The sequence below is a fragment of the Babylonia areolata genome, chromosome 4 (assembly GCF_041734735.1).
Source record: "Babylonia areolata isolate BAREFJ2019XMU chromosome 4, ASM4173473v1, whole genome shotgun sequence".
Lineage (NCBI taxonomy): Eukaryota > Metazoa > Mollusca > Gastropoda > Neogastropoda > Buccinidae > Babylonia > Babylonia areolata.
Window position 1 is genome coordinate 6992310 of NC_134879.1, and position 22775 is coordinate 7015084.

The window sequence follows — 22775 nt, forward strand, 5'->3', positions numbered from 1 at the left end:
TTTGTGACGACACTTCACACATACAGCTGGGGTTTGTGACGACACTTCAGGATCTGGACCTGGGAGAAATCAATTCCAATGTGATCTTTGATCGAGCCGACTAACGTGCCCCGAGTTGTGTCTTCCCATCTTCCCAATCACTTTGTGACGCACTGTGTTAAACTTGTCATCACATTCTGTATACAGAAGTGTGTTGAAACGAGCGAATCGGATCAAGCAGTGAATCTTTCAATTATTCACTTCGTGTCACAATAGGACAAGCTTAAATTGGTTATTTTGGTTTAATGAATTGGAAAAGCTATGGTTCATAATAAGTATCCAAAGTATGTTATGGGAAGGGATAAAAGCAGTGTAAATAGCTAATTCTTAGTTGTCCCAAGACAGAAATTGAACTTGGCAGACTGAAATGGTGCAGGGGAAATCCTGGGTGGGGCTGCGAGTACATGACTTGTAATGGTTTTATGCAATGCTGATAAGTTGTTTTGGGAAACCATGTTCTGTGGCAGTGTAATTGTGATGCTTCACAATAGTATTGAAATAGTCTGTTGGCTGATGTGATGCACAGTCAAAAGTAACAACCAAGTGTTTATTCCAGAAACTATGGGGTTGTGTCAGTTTGCAGCCAGTGTGTGTTTAGTTTGCTCATTGTTGTGGCTGGATGGAAAGGGGTTAAAGTCTGAAATCTATCCACAAAGTGAGGGAAGTACAGGTCTATCTTTTGAGTACCCCCCTCCATTCTATTTTCAGATTTTTTGCATAAATGGTAGTGCAGCGATAAGTCAGTTGTTGACCGACTGGAAACAATGCAAGCATTGGGAGATGAGAAGCCATGGAGATAATATGTGTGTAGCAGGTGTGTAGTGTTTTGGTTTTGCTACATTTAAATGTGGGTTTTGATGTATTTTTGATGTATTACTTGTTTTGAATATTAAGTGGTGTCAGTTAAATGCGAAGTGTACAGATTTACAGGTTAACAGTTAGTGTTGAGGATTTATCATGTGTAGGAGACTGGAGTTGTGTTATGTGCCAGTGGTGAACTTTGTTCAAAGAAATGAAATGAAATTATGGTGCTTAGAGCCTCGCCGACCGCTAAGGCCATCTCAAGGCTATCGCCGCGTTAATAACTACTACAAGGATAAAAAAAAAAACAACCAAAAAAACAATTAAAACGAGTCACCACTTCAAACTTTCCACTCCAAAGTTAAAAAAAAAAACTTCCATAGTTTAAAACCTTCAAATCTGGTTAAAAATGTTCACTTCTTTTAAGAAGTCCATCAGCGCCCACGGAGGGACATCACGAAACAAAGTCTTCAAAGAAACCACCGTGTAATGTCTGTGTCTAACGTCATGCAGATCCCAACAGTCAAGGAGCACGTGTTTCACGGTGAGAGGCTCGTCACAGGAAATACATCGAGGGGCCTCTTCCCCCTTCAACAAGTAAGAATGAGTAAAAAAAAAAGTGTGCCCCGCACGCAGTCTGCACAGCACAGACTCCTCCTTTCTGTTCTTCATCCCCGAAGGGAGGGTCTCTTTTAGGTCCGGACGGATCTGGAAGAGCTTGTTGTCCGTCTGGGTGTTCCACTCCTCTTGCCAAAGATCCTTAACGTAAGTGTTCACCTTCCGCTTCATGTCTGTGTATGGTACAAAGGATCTGGATAATTCTTTCTTTACAGCTTTCCTGGCCAATATGTCCGGGAACCCAGGCCAACACAACCTCGTATCCTTTCTTCGTTGCGAGAGTAAAAGCTTCATAAAATTCCAGCAGTTTGGGATGAGTGATATTCCTGCAGGCGATCGCCTCCAGGGCTGACAAGGAGTCGGAAAAGATCATGAATCTCTTTTGTTTCGAAGAGAGAACCATTTTTACCGCCAGAACCAGTGCTGGTCAGTTCCGCAGTGTACACCGAGCTGTCAGACAGGATGTGCTCCGTTGAGGGCCGGTCAGGAAAGGCGGGACAGAACGCAGATGCAGCGACTCCGTCCTCTGACTTGGAACCGTCAGTGAAGATACTTTGAAGTGGGGAATTTGTGGCAGAGTTCCGAAAAGTAAGTTCTGTAGGCCAGAGAACTGGTGGAGTCTTTACGGTATGAGGCCAGATCGAATCAGACCTCAGGTATTGTAAAGGTCCACGGAGGGCTGTCAGGGAACTTAGAGAAATCTGAGATGCCACCGACATCCAGATCGGCATTTTCTAAGTGCGGCTGAATGCGGAGTCCGAGAGGAGGTATGCAGTTTGGGTTGTCTTTAAATTTCTTACCGAAAGGGTTGTTGAATACAGCGTCGTAAGCAGGGTTTGTAGGTTCAGAAAACAATTTCAAATAATAGTTTAGGGTCAGCTTCAGTCTGCGGTTGGAGAGAGGCGGTTCCCCCACCTCTGCGTACAGGCTGTGCACAGGGGTGGTGCGGAAAGCACCTAAGCTGAGACGGGGCCCTTGGTGGTGTACAGGGTCCAACAGTTTCAGGTAAGACCGTCTGGCCGAGCCGTATACTACACTTCCGTAATCTAGTTTGGACCGGACCAGGGCTCTGTAGAGGTGCAAGAGAGTTCTCTTATCAGCACCCCAGTCCGTGTGTGCCACAACTCAAATGATGTTCAGGGCTTTTTGGCAAGATATTTTCAGCTGTTTAATATGGCTGAGGAAGTTCAGCTTCTGATCAAAGACGACCCCTAAAAATTTGGCTTCCTTGACCGCCGGGATGGTGGATTTTCCCAGACGGATTTCAGGGTCCGGACAGAACTGGCGAAAATTATGAAAATGGATGCATTCAGTTTTGGAGGACGAAAATGTGAAGCCATTCTCCTCTGCCCAACACTGGATTTTATTGACGCAGAGCTGAAGCCGTCGCTGGATGCTGGCATACGTGCTGCCAGTTGCATATAAGGCAAAATCGTCCACGAACAGCGAGCTGGCCGATCCCTTCTGAACGGATTGAATGTCATTAATTTTGATGCTGAAAAGAGCCGGCGACAGGATGCTCCCTTGCGGGACACCCAGCTCCTGCTCGTGAATGTCAGACAGGGTGGTGCCGACCCTCACCTGGAATTGTCTGTCTTGCAAAAAATTGTGGTTGAACTGGGGCAGGTGTCCTCGGAAGCCGAGCTTGTGCAGGTCCGAGAGGATTCCAAATTTCCACGTGGTATCGTAAGCTTTCTCCAAGTCAAAAAATATGGCCACCACATGCTGTTTGTTTACAAAGGCATTTCTTACAGTGGTTTCCAGACGAACCAGATGGTCAACGGTACAGCGATGCTTGCAGAAACCGCACTGTTCTTTCGCCAGAAGGCCGTCGGTCTCTAGTTTCCACATCAGTCTACCGTTGACCATCTTCTCTATCAGTTTGCAGATGCAGCTGGTCAGTGCTATTGGGCGGTAGTTGGAGGGGTTCGAGGGGTCTTTTCCCGGTTTCGGCAGCGGGATTATGAGGGCTTTCCGCCAGGAGGGTGGAAAAAAGCCTGTGGTCCAGATGTGGTTATAAACTTTGAGCAGGGTGTCCTGACAGGTTTGGGGAAGATGCTTTAAGAGTTTATAATGGACCTCGTCCATTCCTGGACTGGAATCCGTACAGGTCTGAAGGGCAGATTTAAGTTCATTCATTGTGAAAGGAAGGTTGTAATTCTCTGTGTTGTCGGAAGAGAAGTTACAGGGTGTTTTTTCTGACAGGTTTTTGGTTTTAAGAAACCGAGCAGATTTGTTAGCAGATCTCGAGTTCTGTTCAATTGTGGAGGCAAGCAAATTGGCAACTGCTTTCTTCTCTGTGACCACAGCGTCTGAAAGTTTAAAACTTTGTTCAAAGTGAGAAAGCACATTGTAATGTGGTTAATGAGTTGGTAAACAATGAGAGCACTGAGGGTCAGTGCAATGTTGTTGCACATAGTCTGCTGTTTACCAGAGATATGTCGGTGGTAATGATTTCCGAAAATTTACTTATGTCAGTAGGATACTTTGTGAAAACAGAAATATATTTGGTCATGGTAACACACATTTTTATTATTTGATGGGTTAACATGGGTTGAACACTCAGGATTGTATTGGTCAGTCATATGTGTGGTGCACAGTATTCAGTATTGTATGTCACTGTTGGTGGCAGGTAAGCTAAATGAAGCTTGTTTTTACCACACACAGATCTATATGTGAGAAGTGTGCATATTGTTGGACATGTGGTGAAAGGTGCTGAGAGTGTATAGGCCTTTCATGTCTTGTCAGTGATGTCCAGGATGTTTTGAAATGGTTTCTGACCTTGGTTTTGGTTTTGTGTGTATATTCCAGGTGTAATGCTTTATGTTGGTGCTGCTAAGGTGTAGGGTGAAGTGCTGCATGTAGGGCTGTGTGCTGCTTTTGCAAAGTAGGGTAAACTGCTTAATGTGTGTGCTGCTTACCCTTGTTTATTGTAAAGCACTTTAAAAACCACTCCATGTGGCCCTGCTTCTGGTATGAGGACAGAGTGAGTGCAAGTGTGTGCATCCAAATCCATCACATCTACCTCTCCGTTACTCTTACCTGAGAACTGCTCTTTCAGTTTGTACACATACACACACACTATGTTTTATATATATATATACATATATATATACACACGCACACATACATGTGTGTGTGTGTATGTGAGCGCATCTGAAAACAGTAGGCCAAGACACAAAGCTTGCCAGTACTTTTTTTTACCTATTTTTCGCCTTATTTGGCTTTGACCCGTTTTTGGAGGTTTGGTGACTACACCTGTAGGTAGACTGAATAACAAACACTGTACATTCACATGACATGTATATACATAAAAAAAATTATATATATATAATTTACCAATATAAAAAAGAAATTTTTTCTACATAATTTTGCCAGTGGAAATGATATGTTGTCATGGATTCTTTTATGCGTGCTTGGTACATATGGCACAGGAGACCTTACTTTATCATCTTGTCTGAAAGACTAGCACCAAACCACTACTCAAGATAAAGAAGTTGCGGTAAAAAAAACATAACTTGGATCATATGTATAGCATGAATTCAGACCTGAGATCTTCTCTCTTCTGAGGCACAACGCTGTAACATAAGCTGGTGATCAATTTGTGTTGGCTTTGAGTGCATTTATGAGAGAGAGACAAGACAAAACAAGACAAGACATGACAAGACAAAAATTCTTTATTTCGAGAATAACAGATAAGCACTGGTGTGCTTTTCTGTATCCAGTCCCCACCCTGAATAGGGTCTACACTACACAATTCTAAATAAAATTCAAAGCATGGTGTTAGCAGAAATACATTAGAGGGGAAAAAGTAAATACACACATGCATACAAACACACACATGCACATACAGGCACAAGCATAATGTTAGTAAAATATGTCTGAAAAAATGAACAAAATGAAGGAAACACACACACAGCATACACCACACCACAGTGCAGAATGCAGGATGGAGGGTGAGGGAGGTTCTCAGTCAACCATACACAAGTGACAAACAGTATCAATAAAATGAGCAATTTGCGTAACACATTATGGCATAAGGTGGGAAAAGTAATGTTTTTGAAGGTGGCTGGGCAGTGGTGTTTAATTGTTTCTGGGAGCGAGTTCCATAGGGTGGTGCCCGAGTAAACCAGACCGGATTTGAACAATTCTTGGGATTGGGATATGGGAGGCGCCCCCACGATTTCTCTCACTTTGAGAGAAATCATGGGATTGCAAGAAATCATGGTCGTACCCCTCCCACATTTTCTCTCAATTGTGAGAAATTGTGGGGGCCGCCCCCATGGTTTCTCACAATGTGTGAGAAATCGTGGGAAGTCCCCCATATTTTCATTAAAAATAATTCCTTTATCATCGGAGTTGGTTTCTGGTCTTTTCCCAAAGCCTTGATGAATTTATAGAACATTTATTTATGTTGGTGGTGCATTACCTGTTGCAATCTTGTGCACTGTTCTTTTGTTGTCCTCATCTATGGATTAGTGGGAGAATATTCACCTGCTTAGTCTAGAGTCCAAAAGGAAGTCTTTTTAAGAAGTACACAATACACAAATTTATTGTCTATACTTTGGTACAGAGATTTTCTTTTTGGCAGCAGCACATGTCCAACATAAGAAAAAACAAACAAAAAACAAATAAAATGAAAAAAAAATTAAAAGATAAATGGCACCAAATGGAAATAGCTATATACAAATACCAGCTTGAGCCCACATTTATGGAGATTCAGTAATGGCTTCATGGTGTTTGCACTAGTGGAGTCCCATAGAGTTGATGCATAATCTATTGCAGATTGATATGTGCTTGAAAAAACAATTTCCATGAGTGAAGGTCAAGGAAATGCTTGATTTTGGATAGTTGATGGGTTTTCTGGGCTATCTTTTTGCAAAGGGAATTCATGGGAGGATTCTAAATGAGATTGTTGATTACGACTCCCAGAACTTTATGATCATGGACCTGTTCAATAGGTTCACCTACAAGTTGGATGGAAGGAAAGTTATTGATAGTGTTTTGCCTCTTCCATCTGGTTGTGATCAACATGCATTTTGTTTTTTTGTGGGTGAAGAGACATGCAGTTTAATTTGGTCCATCTAACAAGTTCATCAGTACTTTCTTGTAAGTCTCTTGCAAGAGCGTCAGTGTCAGTGTGAGAAGTGTGGATTGCTGTATCATTTGCAAAAAGTTCGCAGATGGATTTCATTTCGAGCGACAGGTCGTTTGTTTTGATTGAGAATAGTAAAGGGCCTAGAATAACCCCCTGAGGAATGCCATAATCAAGTGTTGTTAGTGCAGAGACAGATGTACTCTTTGTCATGCATTGTTGCCTGATTGTGATATACAATTTAAGCAAATCGACTATTGGACGACAGACCACATAGTTCAAGTTTCCTAAGTACAAAGTTGTGGTCTATCACATCTAATGCTTTTTTTTTTAATCAACAAAGAGAGAAAGAGAAAGAAACTGCTCCTGTTGAGTGTTAGATATATTGTTTGCAAGATGTTTGTTCATATTTTGTTAATAATTTTCTCATCCATTTCAAACTGAAGGAAATTAGCTATTCCCTAGCAGTGAACAATTTCCTGGACATATTTGTTCTTTCTTTGTATGTTTATTTATTTAGCTTCCTTTGCTCAGGATTTGAGATATTGTTGATAGTCAAATATATATAGATATGGGCGAACAGATAGAATGAAATAGTGCAGAACTGGTGGTAGATTTTTTTCTTTTCAATTTGTTTTCATATGTGGTCAAAGCAGTTTAGAGCATGCACTGTAAATTCTGTGGATGTTGACTTTAGTGGAGAACCTTGGTGAAATGAAATGAGTGTGGTATGAGTCTGAAGTGCAGTTACTACATATTGTGTACTTTTCAATGGTGTCATTGACTATACTCAACAAAAGCAATGCAAACCCAAGAAGACCAAATAGTTTCAGTTTCAGTAGCTCAAGGAGGCGTCACTGCGTTCGGACAAATCCATATACGCTACACCACATCTGCCAAGCAGATGCCTGACCAGCAGCATAACCCAACGCGCTTAGTCAGGCCTTGAGGAAAAAAAAAAAGAACGGTAACTGACATCCTGATCTGTAAGCTCAGTTATATCTCAGTGAGATGACAGCCCTTCACTGACAAGCATATTCATCAGCAAGTCAAGATGTTAAGCAGGCATGTGGATACATGTGATGTTGTAGATTAGATTTGAGGTCTTGCGTTCTGCGAGTTTTCATATCTCATGTGACTTAAATTCACTTTTGTCATCTGTGTGTTCTCCTGCGTTGATCCAGATATGCCTTGACCCTGTCGTTTCAATACCTACCCATTGTGAAACTCATGTTCATCTTCTCTCTTGTGAAGGAGAAACAACAACAGATCTGTTGGGGTTTTTAAACAAAAATTTCTATAGAATGATCATCTGCATAAAATGAGGAATTCCATTAAATGTTTTTGTTATGTTCTGATCTATAAAAATGTTAAAAATTTGCAAAGAAACAAATCAATCTTTGGCCACATTAGGTTTTCTTTGGGTGAAAAGATCCCCATGATGAGGTGAAGAAAAAATGACTCAGACTGCATTTGCAGTGTGGAAAAAAAATCATAATCAGTTTGCATGTACAAGAACAGGACTGTCACCAAGTACAAACAAATAAATAATACACCTTAATATGAATATACTTTAGAAGTAAAAAAAACAACTCAAATCATCGTCTTTTTCTTTCATTTCAGTTTTGTGTAACTGTACGTTTTCAGTTCCGGATTGCATTTTTCTTCAAGCCTCTTGTAAACAATTAAGAGGTTATGACCTGTTCATTCCATCAGAATAAAGTGATATATGTCTATACCTTGTATAAGGCTAAATGCTCAGAGCAGGAATCAAATGATAAATTAACCCTTAGATTCCATGAACTATTTGTAATTTTTGAAAAAAATAATCCCTGACCTCTAAAAAAAAATTAAAAGAACCCCGCAAAAAATCAATTAATGCTCAAAAGTATGAAAAAGTTTGTTTTCTCAAAGGAAAATGAATGGGGAATATAATCATAATTTTATTCCTTGCTGACAGTAAGAGATAACTCCCAATCAGGGGAAGATAACTAAGGTTTAAAAAAAAAAATACACAAAGTAGTTTGAAAAAAAAGGACAAAAATTAAAGTAGATATATATATATTTCATAGCTCGAAATGGCACCAGAACATTTGTAAATGTATTAAACTCAACAACTATGCATTTATGTTGTCTTCTTATTATTATATTCATAAACACTCCACACACACACACTATTATACACTATTACAACACTAAAGCTCACAGTAAACAATATTTTGAAGCTTTCATTTGGAGGGTTTCACTGAAAATGAAAACCCCAAAATGAAGGTTTCAAGCTAAACTATTGGTTTTTTTCTACACCCACTTCAACACGACACATCCTTATACCTGTCAATATATTTTGTAACATGCAATCATGAGGATAACCAATGACATTAATAATAATTAGAATTTATATAGTGCTAAATCTTGTGAAGAGACAAATCAGAGCATTTATACATCAGTCATTTACACACATGCTTAACAGAGATACATGCAAATACAAAGCTGAAGAACTGAAGACAAAGGACAAATCAGGGGAGAGCAGGGCAGGGACGGGGGTTGGGGGCTATTTTAGGAAAAGGTAGGAATTATGGCCAGACTTAAAAGAGCTGTGAGAATAACCAGAATCACTTCAGTTGATCAGCAACATTACTTCCTTTTTCTTGTTGCTGTTGTGTGGCAAGTCAAACAAAAGTCTAGCCACCTCTTCTGTACTGTTCATAATGACAACCATATTAACATACTGAACAACTTTTATACAATGAAAAAAAATGTATCAAAATGAAGCCAAAACTTGCAAAGATATTGCTTGAAACAAGCTACAACGTAGTCACCATTTGCAAGGAAAAAACATATTTACATGACTGGCTGGACTGTTGATAATGCAGTCACTCCTTGTTGTGGGAATTTTATATATTTACATGTTTTCATCATGTCCCATGAGTGTATCTAAGTGTGTGAATTTGTTTTTCCCAAATTGTACATGCAGTTGAATATGTTCATGTTGTGCCCATTGGCTGTATTTCTTCCCCCCTTGGGATGAGGAGCGTAGCTGTTGGACAGTTGGCACCCAGGTGGATGTCCAGCTGAGTGGAGCCATAGTATGGGTTTTTAGTTTGTAAAAACACTCACGTGTTTGAGGACCCTCTGACTCAAGATTGGGTTGCTGGTTTTTTTTCATATTGATAAAAGCAGCCATGAGGAGAAGAGGATGCAGAGCTTTTAACAACTGTCAAGATCCCAAATTTCCCCTTTTCCTTCCATCCATATTCCCACCCCTTTGGCCCAACCACAGAAGCCATGTGAATCCTTTTGTGTCGCTTTCCAAGTTTGGGAGAGAAGGACACTTCCATGTTCCCCAAGATGTCACTTACATGGTGTTCACAAATCAATATGAAAGACTTGGAACAGATGTGTGGGTATTTTTGTGTGTGTATATATGTGTAATATGACTGTCATTGCTTACTGTGTTCACAAACTTTATCAACTCATCATCAACTTTATTAGTAATAGTGTATATTATTGAAATCAAATGATTCAGCGCTTATAGCTGTTAGAGGCGTTTGATTGGCTAAGAGCGGGCCAGACTAAGAGGGGCGTCTTTTCACTGTTAGCCGCACGAAATTTGGCCATCAGTTTGACATGGTACAGTATATGACACCAAAAACATTATTTGTACTCCCTTGTTCCTGATTTCTTCTGTGTGAGAGGGTAGGCTCTAACTTCCAGTGTAGGATGCGACACCCCTAAACTGAAGATACATCTGTGCTTGGGAGTGAAATGCTTAAAGTATAATTGACGCATGTGTTCATATTCCATGTATTTTTTGTGACATTGAAGAAATATATTGGCTATGCTGAAACAAAACCACGCCACCCTCTTCCTGGAGTGAAAACAATTACATCTTTCACCAGAACTTTGGTATCACTGAACTGAAATATTGTACTGTGACTGTGTTCCATTGATTGGGTGATGTGACTGAAATTCAAGAGTATAAGGGGCACATTCAAATTCTAATATTCATCATCAGTAAGAGATACACATCAATGAAGTGAATGACACTCCACTGTATGGTCCCGGTCTTCCAACTAAGCCAACATTATATTCAACTCTCAGCACTTGACAACCTAATGTTTATCTGTATGGCTACCCATGATGAAGAGAATGCAAACCTTGGTGTCCTCATCACTGATAATCTCTCTGTAGTGCTATATTCCCCCAGGGAATAAACAGTAACAACAAAATTTGACTACAAGGGAAATATGGCCTCTGGTTATCCACACAGAGACTTGACAGTGTGAAGATAAACATGAATTTATTTACACAAAAACAACACACACTTTGTTAATACCCTCCACATGGTGATTTTAATATGAGGCTTACATCCACATTTTCTCTTCTTTATGATCCATGCACATACTCAGAAACACATATGCAGTGAGCTGCAAACACAAAATCAGTGTACACATACTAATGTGCACAAAATCAGTCAAAAAGAAATGTTCAAATTCCATCTCCCTCTGGTTGATGGAATTTCTTATTCCATCTCCCTCTGGTTGATGGAATTTCTTTGTTGAACATGAAGGTAGAATGCCTTGCACAGGTATCTGGCACATCAGAGGCGAGGGCAGTACTTTTTACCATGTGTATCAGGAAGATCCACACAAGGCACATCCCACATCCAGATGCGGTCTGTTGAAAAAACAAAACAAAACAAAACAAGAAAAAACATGTTGCATGTCACATCAATAAAAAAGTCAAATTATCTCCTAAACACATGAAAATTTATATATAAAGTGCTAATTTAATTCAAATATAATAATTTCCAGCCTGTAAGATACAACTCTTTTCTTTTAACCAAAATCTGACCCCTGTTAGCTATCAATGGTTAGCTATCAATAAAAAACAACAACTGCCAACACATAATATACACAGTAATGACAAAATGATGCAATCTGAACATTTGTGGATAATGTTCAGATTGTGGTCAGCAACGGCGACACAGTAGTGGTCAGTGGTGAAAACCTGCTAAAGAGGTCACAGCATGGCACACACATTTCAAACTATGCAAGGAATGAATTATAACATGCAAGCAGAAATGTTTGTGTGTGTGTGGGGGGGGGGGGGGGGGGGGGGGAGGGGGGAGGGGGGGTCCTGGGGGCGGGGATGTTTTGGGACAGATTTTCAAATAATGTCTGGGGGGCACCGAAACAGCATGGCGACAGGCGCGAAGTCCCCCCGGGGGATGATTTACTTAGGACACTGATGCATCCCCCGGGGGGACATATGGAAGGGGGGGGGGGGGGGGGGAAACGATTTGGGTCTTAACGCTGGCACAAATCAAACACTGCTTGCAAAAATAAATCACAAAGTGCCCAAATCTGCATGTACAGAGGGTTTTCAGTTCTCTGGAGTGCTTGCAGAAGGGGGAAAACATGTGCAGCAGCTTTATGCTGTTAATGTGTTAAACATGTACAAAATTACTGTTTTATTTCAATTAAGGAGGTTTGCTTTATGCACTATATCGCCTTAATATGCTACCTAAATTATCAAAAAAATATGCTAAAAGTGGAAATCACTGCAATATAATTTCTGTGTGCTGAATATTAGTCTACATGGCAACTATCCTACTACCTGAAAATTAGGTCACATTATGCAATATCTTATACAAATGATCTACTGTAAAAATCCTTACGGGAACATATAGAAGCTGCACCTCACACGAAAGGACTTGAAAACTTACATTCAAATCTGTCAAACATATTTACACCATGAATTATAGCAGAAAATGGTTTATTTGTGTGTACCAGTCATCATAAGGTCGGTTTGCCCAAGTATTCCCCTGTCACCTCCTCCAAGGTGAGTTTGCACAAGTGATACCACAGTTTAAAAACCAGGTGAGTGCATGTTTCTTGCAGTTACACCACTATGAATGACAGTCTGTCCTGAGGCTGCATCTGATAACTTTAAGAAGTGCATCTGGAGCAGGTGGTATCCCCACTTCCCTGGATTCAGGCTGCAGTCACAGTGCATCCATTGCTGAACTTGAAAGTATGTCTACATACTGTGATACTTGCTGGCATCACTGGTTGGTGGCAGAATGGACCTTTACAAAACTGATACTTAGAACCACTTTCTCTGTGGATCCATTGCTGAACTTGAAAGTATGTCTACATACTGTGATACCTGCTGACATCACTAGTTGGTGGCAGAGTGGACCTTTACAAAGTGATGCTTAGAAACACTTCCTCTGTGAACTGTTAATGCAGTTCATCAAGCATCAAATAAAATAAAATCATGGTGCTCAGAGCCCTGCCAACCACTAAGGCCATCTCAAGGCTATCGCTATGTCAGCATCTACTTCAAGTCAAGGGTATAAAAAGTACACTAAAAACAAGTCACTGCTTTAAGCTTTTCACTCAAAAAGTTTAAAAAACGTTCCAGGAATTTAAAACATTCAAATCTGATTTAAAAAGGTTCACTTCTTTCAAAAAGTCCATTGGTGTACATGGAGGGACATTACGAAACAAAGTCTTCTGAGGAATCTGCCATGCAGATCCCAGCAGTCAATAAAGCACGTGTTTCACAGTTAGAGGCTTGCCACAAGGGAATAACATCGAGGGCCTCCTCCCCTTTTAACAAGTAAGAATGAGTAAGAATCAAATCAAATTATGGTGCTTTGAGCCTTGCCAACCACTCAGGCCATCTCAAGGCTATCTCCACATAAGCAAATACTTAAAATCGAGGTTAAAAAAGAATTACATTAGAAACTAATTACTGCTTCAAGCTTTTCACCCAAAACGTTATAAACCAAAACAAAAAAACATCCCAGAATTCAAAGCATTCAAATCTGATTAAAAATGTTCACTTTTTTCAAGAAGTCCATTTGCGTCCATGGAGGGACATCATGAAACAAAGTTCTCAGAGAATCCGCTGTGAAAATGCAGATCCCTGCAGTCAATAAGCACGTGTTTCACAGTGATTGGCTCATCATTGGAAATACATCGAGGGGGCCTCCTCCCCCCTTTAACAAGTTAAGAATGAGTAAGAAATGTGTGCCCCTGTGAGCAGTCTGCACAGCACAAACTCCTCCTTTCAATCTTCACAACTGATGGGAAGGTCTCTTTTTTTCCATCCAGGTCCCTTCACTCCTCTTGCCAAAGATCCTTAACGTAAGTGTTCACCTTCTGCTTCATGTCTGTGTATGGTACATAGGATCTTGATAATCTTTCTTTTACTGTGTTCTTGGCCAGCTGGTCCACACCATTTCGTTACCTCCATTGCAACATGGTCAGGAACCAGACCAAAAAAAATTGTACCCTTTCCTTGTTACAAATGTAAAATTTTCATAAAATTTTAGCAGTTTTGGACGTGTCAGATTTCTGCAGGTGATCACTCTAGGGCTGACAAGGAGTCTGAAAAGATAATAAAACTCTTGTGTATTTGCCATGCAGAACCCATTTTTAATGCCAGAACCAGGTGCAGTCAGTTCTGCAGTAAAAACTGAGCTGTCAGTCAGAATGTGTTTCATTGAGGGCTGGTCAGGAAAGGCAGGACAGAACACAAATGCTGCAGCACCCTCCTCCATGGGAAATTTGTGGCAGAGTTCAGAAAAGTAGGTTTTGTAGGCCAATGGGGGGGCCCGGTTTAAGAGGCCAATCGAATTGCCCTTTAGGTGCTTTAAAGGTCCATGGGGGGGCTCCTTTTCAGGGAAGCAGTTTAAAAAATAAAAAAAAGGGAAAATTTTAAAAATAAAAATACAATAAGGGACAATAAATAAACAGTTTAAGCAAATAAATGTAAAAAAATAAAAAAACAAAAAACAACACAGGGCAAACACACCCACACATGCACAACAGAAATGCCCCAAAAAAATGCGTTTCACAGAAAGAAAGCACAAAAAAATGAAATTATGGTGTTTTTGAGCTTCGCCGACCATTTAAGGACTCTCAAGGCTATCCCCCCGAATTAATAACAACTAAAAGGGTTTTAAAAAAAAAAAATTAAAACGAGTCCCCATTTTAAAAACTTTCCACTCCAAATTTTTTAAAAAAAAAACTTCCATTTTTTAAAAACCAAATTTTGGGTTTAAAAAATTTAAATTTTTTTAAAAAGGGCCAAATCAGCGAACCGGGGGACTTTCAAAAAAAAGGTCTTCAAAAAAAATGCCTTTTTGGGAAATGTCTGTTCAAACGTCAGAAATTTCCCAACAGTCAAGGGCAGGGTGTTTCCGGTGGGGAAGGTCCACAAAAATTTTCCCCCAAGGGCCCCCCTTTTCCCCCCCTTCACAAAAAAGAATAAAGTAAAAAAAAAAGTGTGCCCCGTATGCATCTGCACAGCACAGACTCCTCCTTTTGTTCTTCACCCCCGGGGGAAAGGGGTCTCTTTTAGGTTTGGACGGATCTGGAAGGCTTGTTGTCCGTTTGGGTGTTCCACCCCTTTGCCAAAGATCCAAATAAGTGCACCTTCCGTTTAAATGTCTGTGTATGGTAAAAAGGGATCTGGATAATTCTTTTTTAAACAGTTTTCCCGGGCCAGCGGGTCTCCCCCTTTCGTTACCACGTTTGCCAACATGCCCCGGGAACCCAGGCCAACAAAACTCAATCCTTTCTTCGTTGCGAAGTAAAAGCTTCATAAAATTAAAAGCATTTTTGGGAATGAGTGTTTTCCCTGAAGGCGATCCCCCTTCCAGGGTGAAAAGGGGTTCGGAAAAAAAACAGAATCTCTTTTTTTTTTGAAGAGAAAACCCCCTTTTTTTTTCAAGCCAAACCAGTGGGGGTCTTTTCCCCGCAGTGTACACTGAGCTGTCGACAGGAGGGTTTTCCGTTGGGGGCCCGGCCGGGAAAGGGGGGAAAAAAAACGCAATGCAGGGGAACCCCGTCCCTGATTGGGAAAACCGCATAAAGATTTTTTAAAAAAGGGGGGAAATTTGGGGCAGATTTTTCTGAAAAGAAAAGTTCGGGGCCAGAGAACAAGTGGAGTCTTTACCGGAGGTCAGATCGAATGGACCTCAGGTGTTCTGAAGGTCCAGGGGGTGTGGGGGAAAATTGGAGAAGTCTGAGAGCCACCAACATCCAGATCGGCATTTTCAATGGGGCGGCTAAATTGCGGTCCAAGAGGGGGGATTTCGTTTGGGGTTTTCTTTAAATTTCTTGTCGAAAGGGGTTTTTGAATTTCGCGTCGTAAGCGGGTTTTTAGGTTCAGAAAAAAAGTTTAAGTAAAAATTTTTTGGGGCAGTTCAGTCTGCGGTTTGGGGAGAGGGGGTTTCCCCGCCTTTGCGTACAGGTGTTTCACGGGTTTGGGGCGGAAAAACACCTGACTGAGAAAGGGGGCCCCTTTGGGGGTGTAAGGGTTTCCCGCAGTTTCAGGTTAAAAACGTCTGGCCGAGGGGCCCTTTTACTACAAAATTTTTCCGTTTGTCCAAATTTTGGGCCGGGCCCCGGGCTCCCGTTTGAGATGCAAGAGGTTTTCCCCTTTTCGCACCCAAACCCGTGTGTGCCCCCAAATGGGTGATGCCCAGGGCTTTTTGGCCCCAAAATATTTTTTAGCTGTTTGAATTGGGGAGGAAGTTTGCTTTTTGTCAAAAAAGACTCCTAAAAATTTTTCTTTCCCCCCCACCGGGATGGTGGGTTTTTCCCCGAAAAGATTTCAGGGTCCGGATAGAAATGGCAAAGTTTTTGAAAAAAAGAATAAACTCAGTCTTGAAGGGCGAAAAAGGGGAAACCATTTCCTCCGCCCAACCTGGATTTTTTTCGACGGGAGGGGCTGAAGCAGTTTCTGGATGGGTGGGATACGTGCCAAAACCCAAATTTCCCTTTCAAAGGGGAAATCGCCCCCGAAAAAGCAAGGCCCGTCCGTCCTTTTTTAACGGATTGAAAAGATTTTCATTTTAAATTTTTTATGCTGAAAAAGGCCCGGGGGGACATTTGCCCCCCTTTCGGGACAACCCCGCTCCCGCTGTGAATGTCAGACAGGGTTGGTGCCGGACCCCCACCTGGGGTTTTCTTTCCCTTTCAAAAAATTTTGGGGTGAAATGGGGCCGGGGGTCCTCCGGGAAAACCCACTTTTTGCAGGTGAGAGGGTTCCAAATTTCCAGGTTTGGGTTAAGTAAACTTTCTCTAAGTCAAAAAATAAGGCCACCAAAATGGCCGGTTTTTTTACAAAGGAAAAAATTCCCCCTTTCAGTGGGGTTTTCCCGACGAACCAGGGGGGTCAAGGTACAGCGATGCCCTTTCGGAAACTTTCCTGTTCTTTTTCCAAAGGCCCTTGGTCTTATTTTTTCCCCATCAGATAACCGTTGACCCTCTTCTCCAAACATTTGCCCGATGCACCGTTCATGTTTTAGGGGGGTAGTTGGGGGGGTTTGAGGGGTCTTTTTCCCCTTTTTTGGGACCCGGGTTATGAGGGCTTTCCGCCAGGAGGGTGGAAAAAAAACCGTGATTCCCGATGTGGTTTTTTTAAACTTTTAGGGAGGGTTTTTGACGGTTTTCGGGAAGTTTTTTTTGAGTTTTTTAATGGAAACCCTTTTAAAATTTTCCCGGAGAGGAAACCCTACGGTCTGAAGGGAAAATTTAGGTTTATTCATAGTGAAAGGGAAAGGGGTAGCTCTCTTTTGTTGGCGGAAGAGAAAAATTTCGGGTGGGTTTTTTTTTCAGGGTTTTTGGTTTTTGAGAAACCGAGCAGATTTGTTTTGGGAGATCAAAAGTTTAGTTCGATTGTTGGGGGCAAGCAAATTTTGGGAACTGCTTTTTTCTCCGGGGACCGAGCATCTGAAATTTTTTTGGGGGGGAAAAAAATTTTTTCCCTTTAAATTTTTTTTTAAAAAACCCCCAAACACTTTCTTTTTGGGTTTTTTGGAGGTTTTAAAGGAAAAAAAAAAAATTCCAAGATTTTTTTCCCCCTGTTTTTTTTAAAAAAATTTCCTTGGGTTTCGCCCCCGCTGTTGGTGGGTTCAAACACTATCGGGGCACCGGTTCGAAAGGCCCTCGTTGTGCTTTTTCTTCCCAGACTTACGGGCCTTTGGGCATTCCCCCTTTAAAAACCCGGGGGTTTCCCTTTGGGAACTGAAGGGGTTGGAGGTAGACGAGGGGGCGTGCTTTTGGGGCAATCAAAAACAATCTGAGTCAGAGTGTTCCCGCAGGGGCCTTGCTTTTTAAGAATGTTTCTTTTTCCCGCAGGGTCCGCTCTTTTTTAAAATTGTGGTTTAAAAACCCAGCCTTTGTCATAGTTCAGGTTTGGGCAGGCAGAGAAATCACCTTTCCCCCTCTGTGGGGCAAGGACCCACAGGAAAGTGGTCACCTCCCGTGCAGATCGTCGTGCACTCTCCACTCGTAGTCCAGGACCAACGATGGATCGCAGACCAACAGATCTAAACCGACAGCTTTCCAGAGGACAGATTAAGTAAGTGGGTGACTTGTTGTTAAGGCAGACAAGTCCATATCGGAAAGAAGGTTTTCCAAAAGAAGACCTTGGGCTGATGTCATCTCACTTCCCCAGAGCGGGGAGTGACCAATGAAGTCGCCCAACAGTAGAAACGGTCGTGCGAGCTGGTCGACCAGGTTCATGAGGTCCTGCCTCAGAACACGGACAGAAGGAGGAGGTACAGAGAGCAGACAGTGATGGTTTTCTCAAGTGTGACCTCTGACTGCCACCGCCTGTAAAGGGGTGCTTAAAGGAACTGTACTGTATATAAAAAGGGACTTACGTATAAAAAGAGCGACACCTCCCATCAATCCCTCTTGCTTCGGTTCAGTGGGTTTAAAAATGGAGTTAAAAACCAGAGAGGGATAAAACCTTGCCATCTCTTTGCAGAGTCTCCTGCAGCGCCAGCACTGAAGGGTTTCAAGGCACGACAAAAGCAACTGGAGTTACTGGAAATTGGCGTAGAACCCACGGATGTGGATCACTGCCATTAAAAGGTTAAAAAAATAAAATAAAATAAAGCAGCAGCCTAATCCATCGCTACCCCCTGCCTCCTCTGCTTGCGGTGGCTCAAGGTCGGCAAGATCGCATATCTATTTTTTTAACTTAAAAACTTGTTGATTCCGACCAAGCCGGAATATCCACCACCTCGGCTCTTCCCGATCCTGCTGAGGCCACAACCCTCCCCTCCTTGGGTTTTGGAGGTAAGGGGGGGGTTTCTGGCCACTCCCGCCAGCCCAAGGGGCAGGCAGACGAGAGGCGGGATGAGGGGGGCCGGGGGGTTTTGGGGGGCCTGTAGGCGGACACGTGCCTCCGCCCAAGGCTTTCCGCTCCCGCCCAGCAGCCCCTGAGGGACCCGCCCCGTACAGGATGGGAAGGGGTGGACACAGCGCCTCCACCCAAGGCCATCGGTTATACCGATGTAGGTAAGCTGTCCGTCTGCGTCACTGTGGACGTCGTCTGGATCGCAATGTCCACCATCCTGGGTCTGACGAAAGAGGCGTAAGACGCCTTAGGCAAGGCGGGCCTCCACTTGTTTTCGTGCCTCACAGAAAGAAATTTTCTTCTCCGTCTTCACCTTCTGGATTCCTTTTTCTTTTTTCAGGCGGGGGCAGTCTTTTGATGAGGACGGGTGGCCGCCTCCGCAGTTCGCACAACGGGCTGGACTGACGCATTCGCCCTGGTGCACCCGCCTTTGAACAGGTGCCACACGCCTCTTCCTCCTTGCAGCGGTCCCGCATGTTGTCCAAATTTCTGGCACTTGAAACACCGTAGCGGGGATGGCACATACAGACTACGTACACCTGCAGGTATCCGACTCGTATGTCCTTGGGGACATTCGGGCAGCAGAAAGTGAGGAAAAAAGTGTTGGTCGGAAACTCTGTCCGACCCCTTCCTTACTGTCACCCTGTAAACGTCGGGTCAACTCCCTGAGAGGACAGTTCGCTCTTGATCTCTGCTTCAGACACTCCTCTCAACTCGGGCATCTGATGACCCCCTTCGAACAGTTCAGTCCTTTGTGAGGGGAAACCTCATCGCCCTATCCACAAAAGTGGTCGCTTTGAGCAGAAGCTATGTCTGCCTTTTTGACACTGTCTCACCAGAAATGCTCCGCTCCTCAGGCCTCTTGATAGACTTTCAGTGAGCCCACCAGACAATGGAAGCCCTTCTGGATAGGCGAAGGTCTGAGAGCTGACAGGGCTTGTCGTCATCAGCGCCCTCCATCACAAGCCACGACAGCCAAAATCCAGAGGTCTCACCGACCTCCGAATCGGAGTCAGAATCATCAGTTCCGGGTCTCCTCCTTTTGCCAAGTTTAGGGGGGTGTATTTGGTTGGAAGCCATGGTTTTTTATAATTGTACATTCATCCTCCCTTACCCACCCACCATGGGGTCCAACTTAGGGGCCACAGTCAAGGGAACACCAGCTTGACCCCTTCCAGGTTTCGGGAGGAATATACGACTAACAGCTTAGCTCCAACGTGTTCCCCCACGATCATGCCCAGCTCCTGGGGACAGAGAACTGAGCACTACGGGGGTTATCCTCGCTAGCCTCCAAACTGCCAGTCTTGACCCAGCCCCACGAAGGGGTAGCCGACTGACACACACAGGCCAATGTGTGCTGCCTGTCTTAAGAGAGGTCCAAGCCAAAGGGATGTGTTGAGAGCAGCATGCTCTCTCAATCCCCAGGATCTCATTCCCCTCCATCACAGGTCACGCCGCATGGCAAACATGGCGGGCCTGAAGAAGGCCGCAGAGAAAAAAGAATGTGGAAAAGAAGGCTTGATGAGGAGCTGAGGACAGAAAAGAGGCGGTAAAAAGAATAGAGAATAGCAAAAGGGACAGTGGGTCACGTTTAGTTTGGGCTCACTCTTGACCTGTTCGGCATGGGAAGCCCTATCAGGGGCATCAGTACGAAAACCACCACTTCTTCAGCCTGAACAGCTACAATGGCTATGTAGGCTGTCAATTAAGACCTGGAACTAGAGCAGTAAACCCCCAGAAGCACTGATGACCCCGCCGACATAGCTCGCTCGATCACTGGCCACTAAGCCTCCCGACCACGACAAGGTAGTGACCCCCCCCGGGAGGGGGTCAAGAGAACACCAGCTTGACCCCCTCCAGGTTTCGGTTTCGGTATCTTGGCATGGAATTCAATTATAATAACAGTTTCAAGCCAGCGCAGAAAGACTTGTATGAGCGTGCTGCAAGGGCCATGTTTTGCTTATTAAAGAAATGTCGTAAATTAATGTTAACCATTGATGTTCAATTAGAATTATTTGAGCAAACTTTTGTACCAATTCTATTATACGGCTCGGAGATTTGGTGCCCTCAAACGTGTGAGATAGCCAACAAGCTCCAGATTAAATTTTATAAGATGATTCTGAAATTATGGAAGGCTACTCCTACATATATGGTCTTAGATGAACTTGGACAGTATCCTCTTAAACTTACAGCAAAATGCTGACTACTTAATTTTTGGTACCAGCTGACAGACCAAGAAAACAAAAATAAGCTCGCTAGTGTGATGTATAGATTTTTATTTCAGTTAACAGAAATAGACATTTACAAATCTGATTATTTAATGTATATCAAAAGTCTACTTAATGACCTAGGATTGAGTGGACTCTGGACTGAACACTGTGACATGCGTCCTTCATACAATAAATTGAAGTCTGTAATAAAGCAAAGGTTGAGAGACCAATATATGCAGACCTGGAGTGCAGAAATAAATAAAAATGAATTGTATTATAACTACAGAATATACAAAGAAAATTTTCATTTTGAAAAATATATTACAATTCTCCAAGATAATTACAGAACTACAGTTATGAAGTTTAGAACTCTCAATCACAATTTACCCATCCAGGAAGGAAGATTCTTATGTACTGACAAAAATGAGAGGGTTTGTAGAAAATGTAATTCAGGTGAATTGGGAGATGAATTCCATTACGTCTTTAAATGCTCGTTCTTTCAGACACTAGAAAAGTATTCTTAAAACCCTTTCATTGTAAACATCCAAACACACTGAAATTCAGTACACTGTTTAAACTCTGAAGAAAAAAAAATGCTGTTGAAGCTGGCAAAATTTTTGAAAATTATTATTGAATCTGTGTGAGAATTTTGATGTTCTTCTTCTTTTTTCTTATATCAGGTTAACAGTACTAAATGCTTCAAGTAATATATTTCCTTCTTTTTTTTTTTTAAATTGTTTTTTTTTTTTTTAACTCCTTATATTGAATTGATGATTGTTTATTTGCGTTTTGTGCATGTGGGCCCTGCTGGTTTTCTTTTCCTAGGGCTCCACTGTGTGTGCCACCCCCCCCCCCCCCCCCCCCCCCCATTTTTATTTTATTTTCTCTTTTCTTCGCATGATGGCACATCTCGAGGATGTGGGCCTGTTTTTCTCTTGTGTTTCCATGTACCCAAATAGGGTTTCTCAGATTAAAATGATTTTGAACCCACATTAGCCTACACCCCCCACCCCCCACCCCCAAACACACATTCCTTGTGCATGGCAGTTGGATGTCAGTGAACTGTCATTTCAATGAAAACTGCTGGAAATGTATAACCGCCACCGCTCCATGATTTTTTACGGAACACAGGGTTGAAAGCTCACTGGACATGAAACATAAGCTTTTAGTTTTAATGCTTTCTGTCACTGAATCAGATGACTGACTTATTTGAAGAGGAGGCAAGGCTGATGTATAGCAGACACTTTAATTGGGCTGGGTGCAAACTAGGGAGTGAGTGCTATCAAAGAACTTCATCCTCTAACTGGGGAAAGCTCTTGGCTGTCAAAAAGCTTGGCTGCTCAGTTTCTGAGAACACAACTGACTTTTTATGTTGACTGTACCCATGTTTATCATTGTTGGGAAAGTTATTCACTGACATGTCTGCACACCCTGTGATTTGTTTTCAATATTTCTTGCAATATGGGCTGTAGTAGTGCTCTACTTTGCAGAAAGCCAGTAGGTCCCATTCAATACGGCAGACTTTGTCTGCAGCCCAGGCATCTCTTTCTCTTCTGTGACAGGTAACATTTCCTTTGCATGAGCCAAACCAATGAAAAACCTGTAAAGCATTGTATACAGCATCACTGAAATGCTCCCATCTTTAACAGGCATAAGCACTGGGTGGGCCTGGAAGTGGTTCCTCCAGGACACATGCAAATTCATCCACTTACTCCTGGACACGTGTCTTGCTGGTGTCTGCCTTCCATTTTCATGTGGTACAATTTTCTTTGCTCACAAGTTCACTTTGCTGCACACCAAGGAGTGGTTGGTGTCACGATCAGTGCTGCTAGCTGTGTGTG

The 22775-nt window shown here is 42.5% G+C and overlaps 1 protein-coding gene across 4 annotated transcripts in view; it reads right to left on the reverse strand.

Moving 5' to 3' along the window:
* Positions 1-5117: 5117 nt before the first annotated feature.
* Positions 5118-22775, reverse strand: part of LOC143280811 (tyrosyl-DNA phosphodiesterase 1-like) — a 142007-nt gene continuing 124349 nt past the window's right edge. For all 4 annotated transcript variants that reach the window (XM_076585507.1, XM_076585504.1, XM_076585506.1 and 1 more), the window contains one exon: positions 5118-11230. In XM_076585507.1, the coding sequence (XP_076441622.1) occupies positions 11154-11230 (77 nt within the window). In that variant the 3' untranslated portion in view covers positions 5118-11153. The remainder of the gene's footprint in view (positions 11231-22775) is intronic.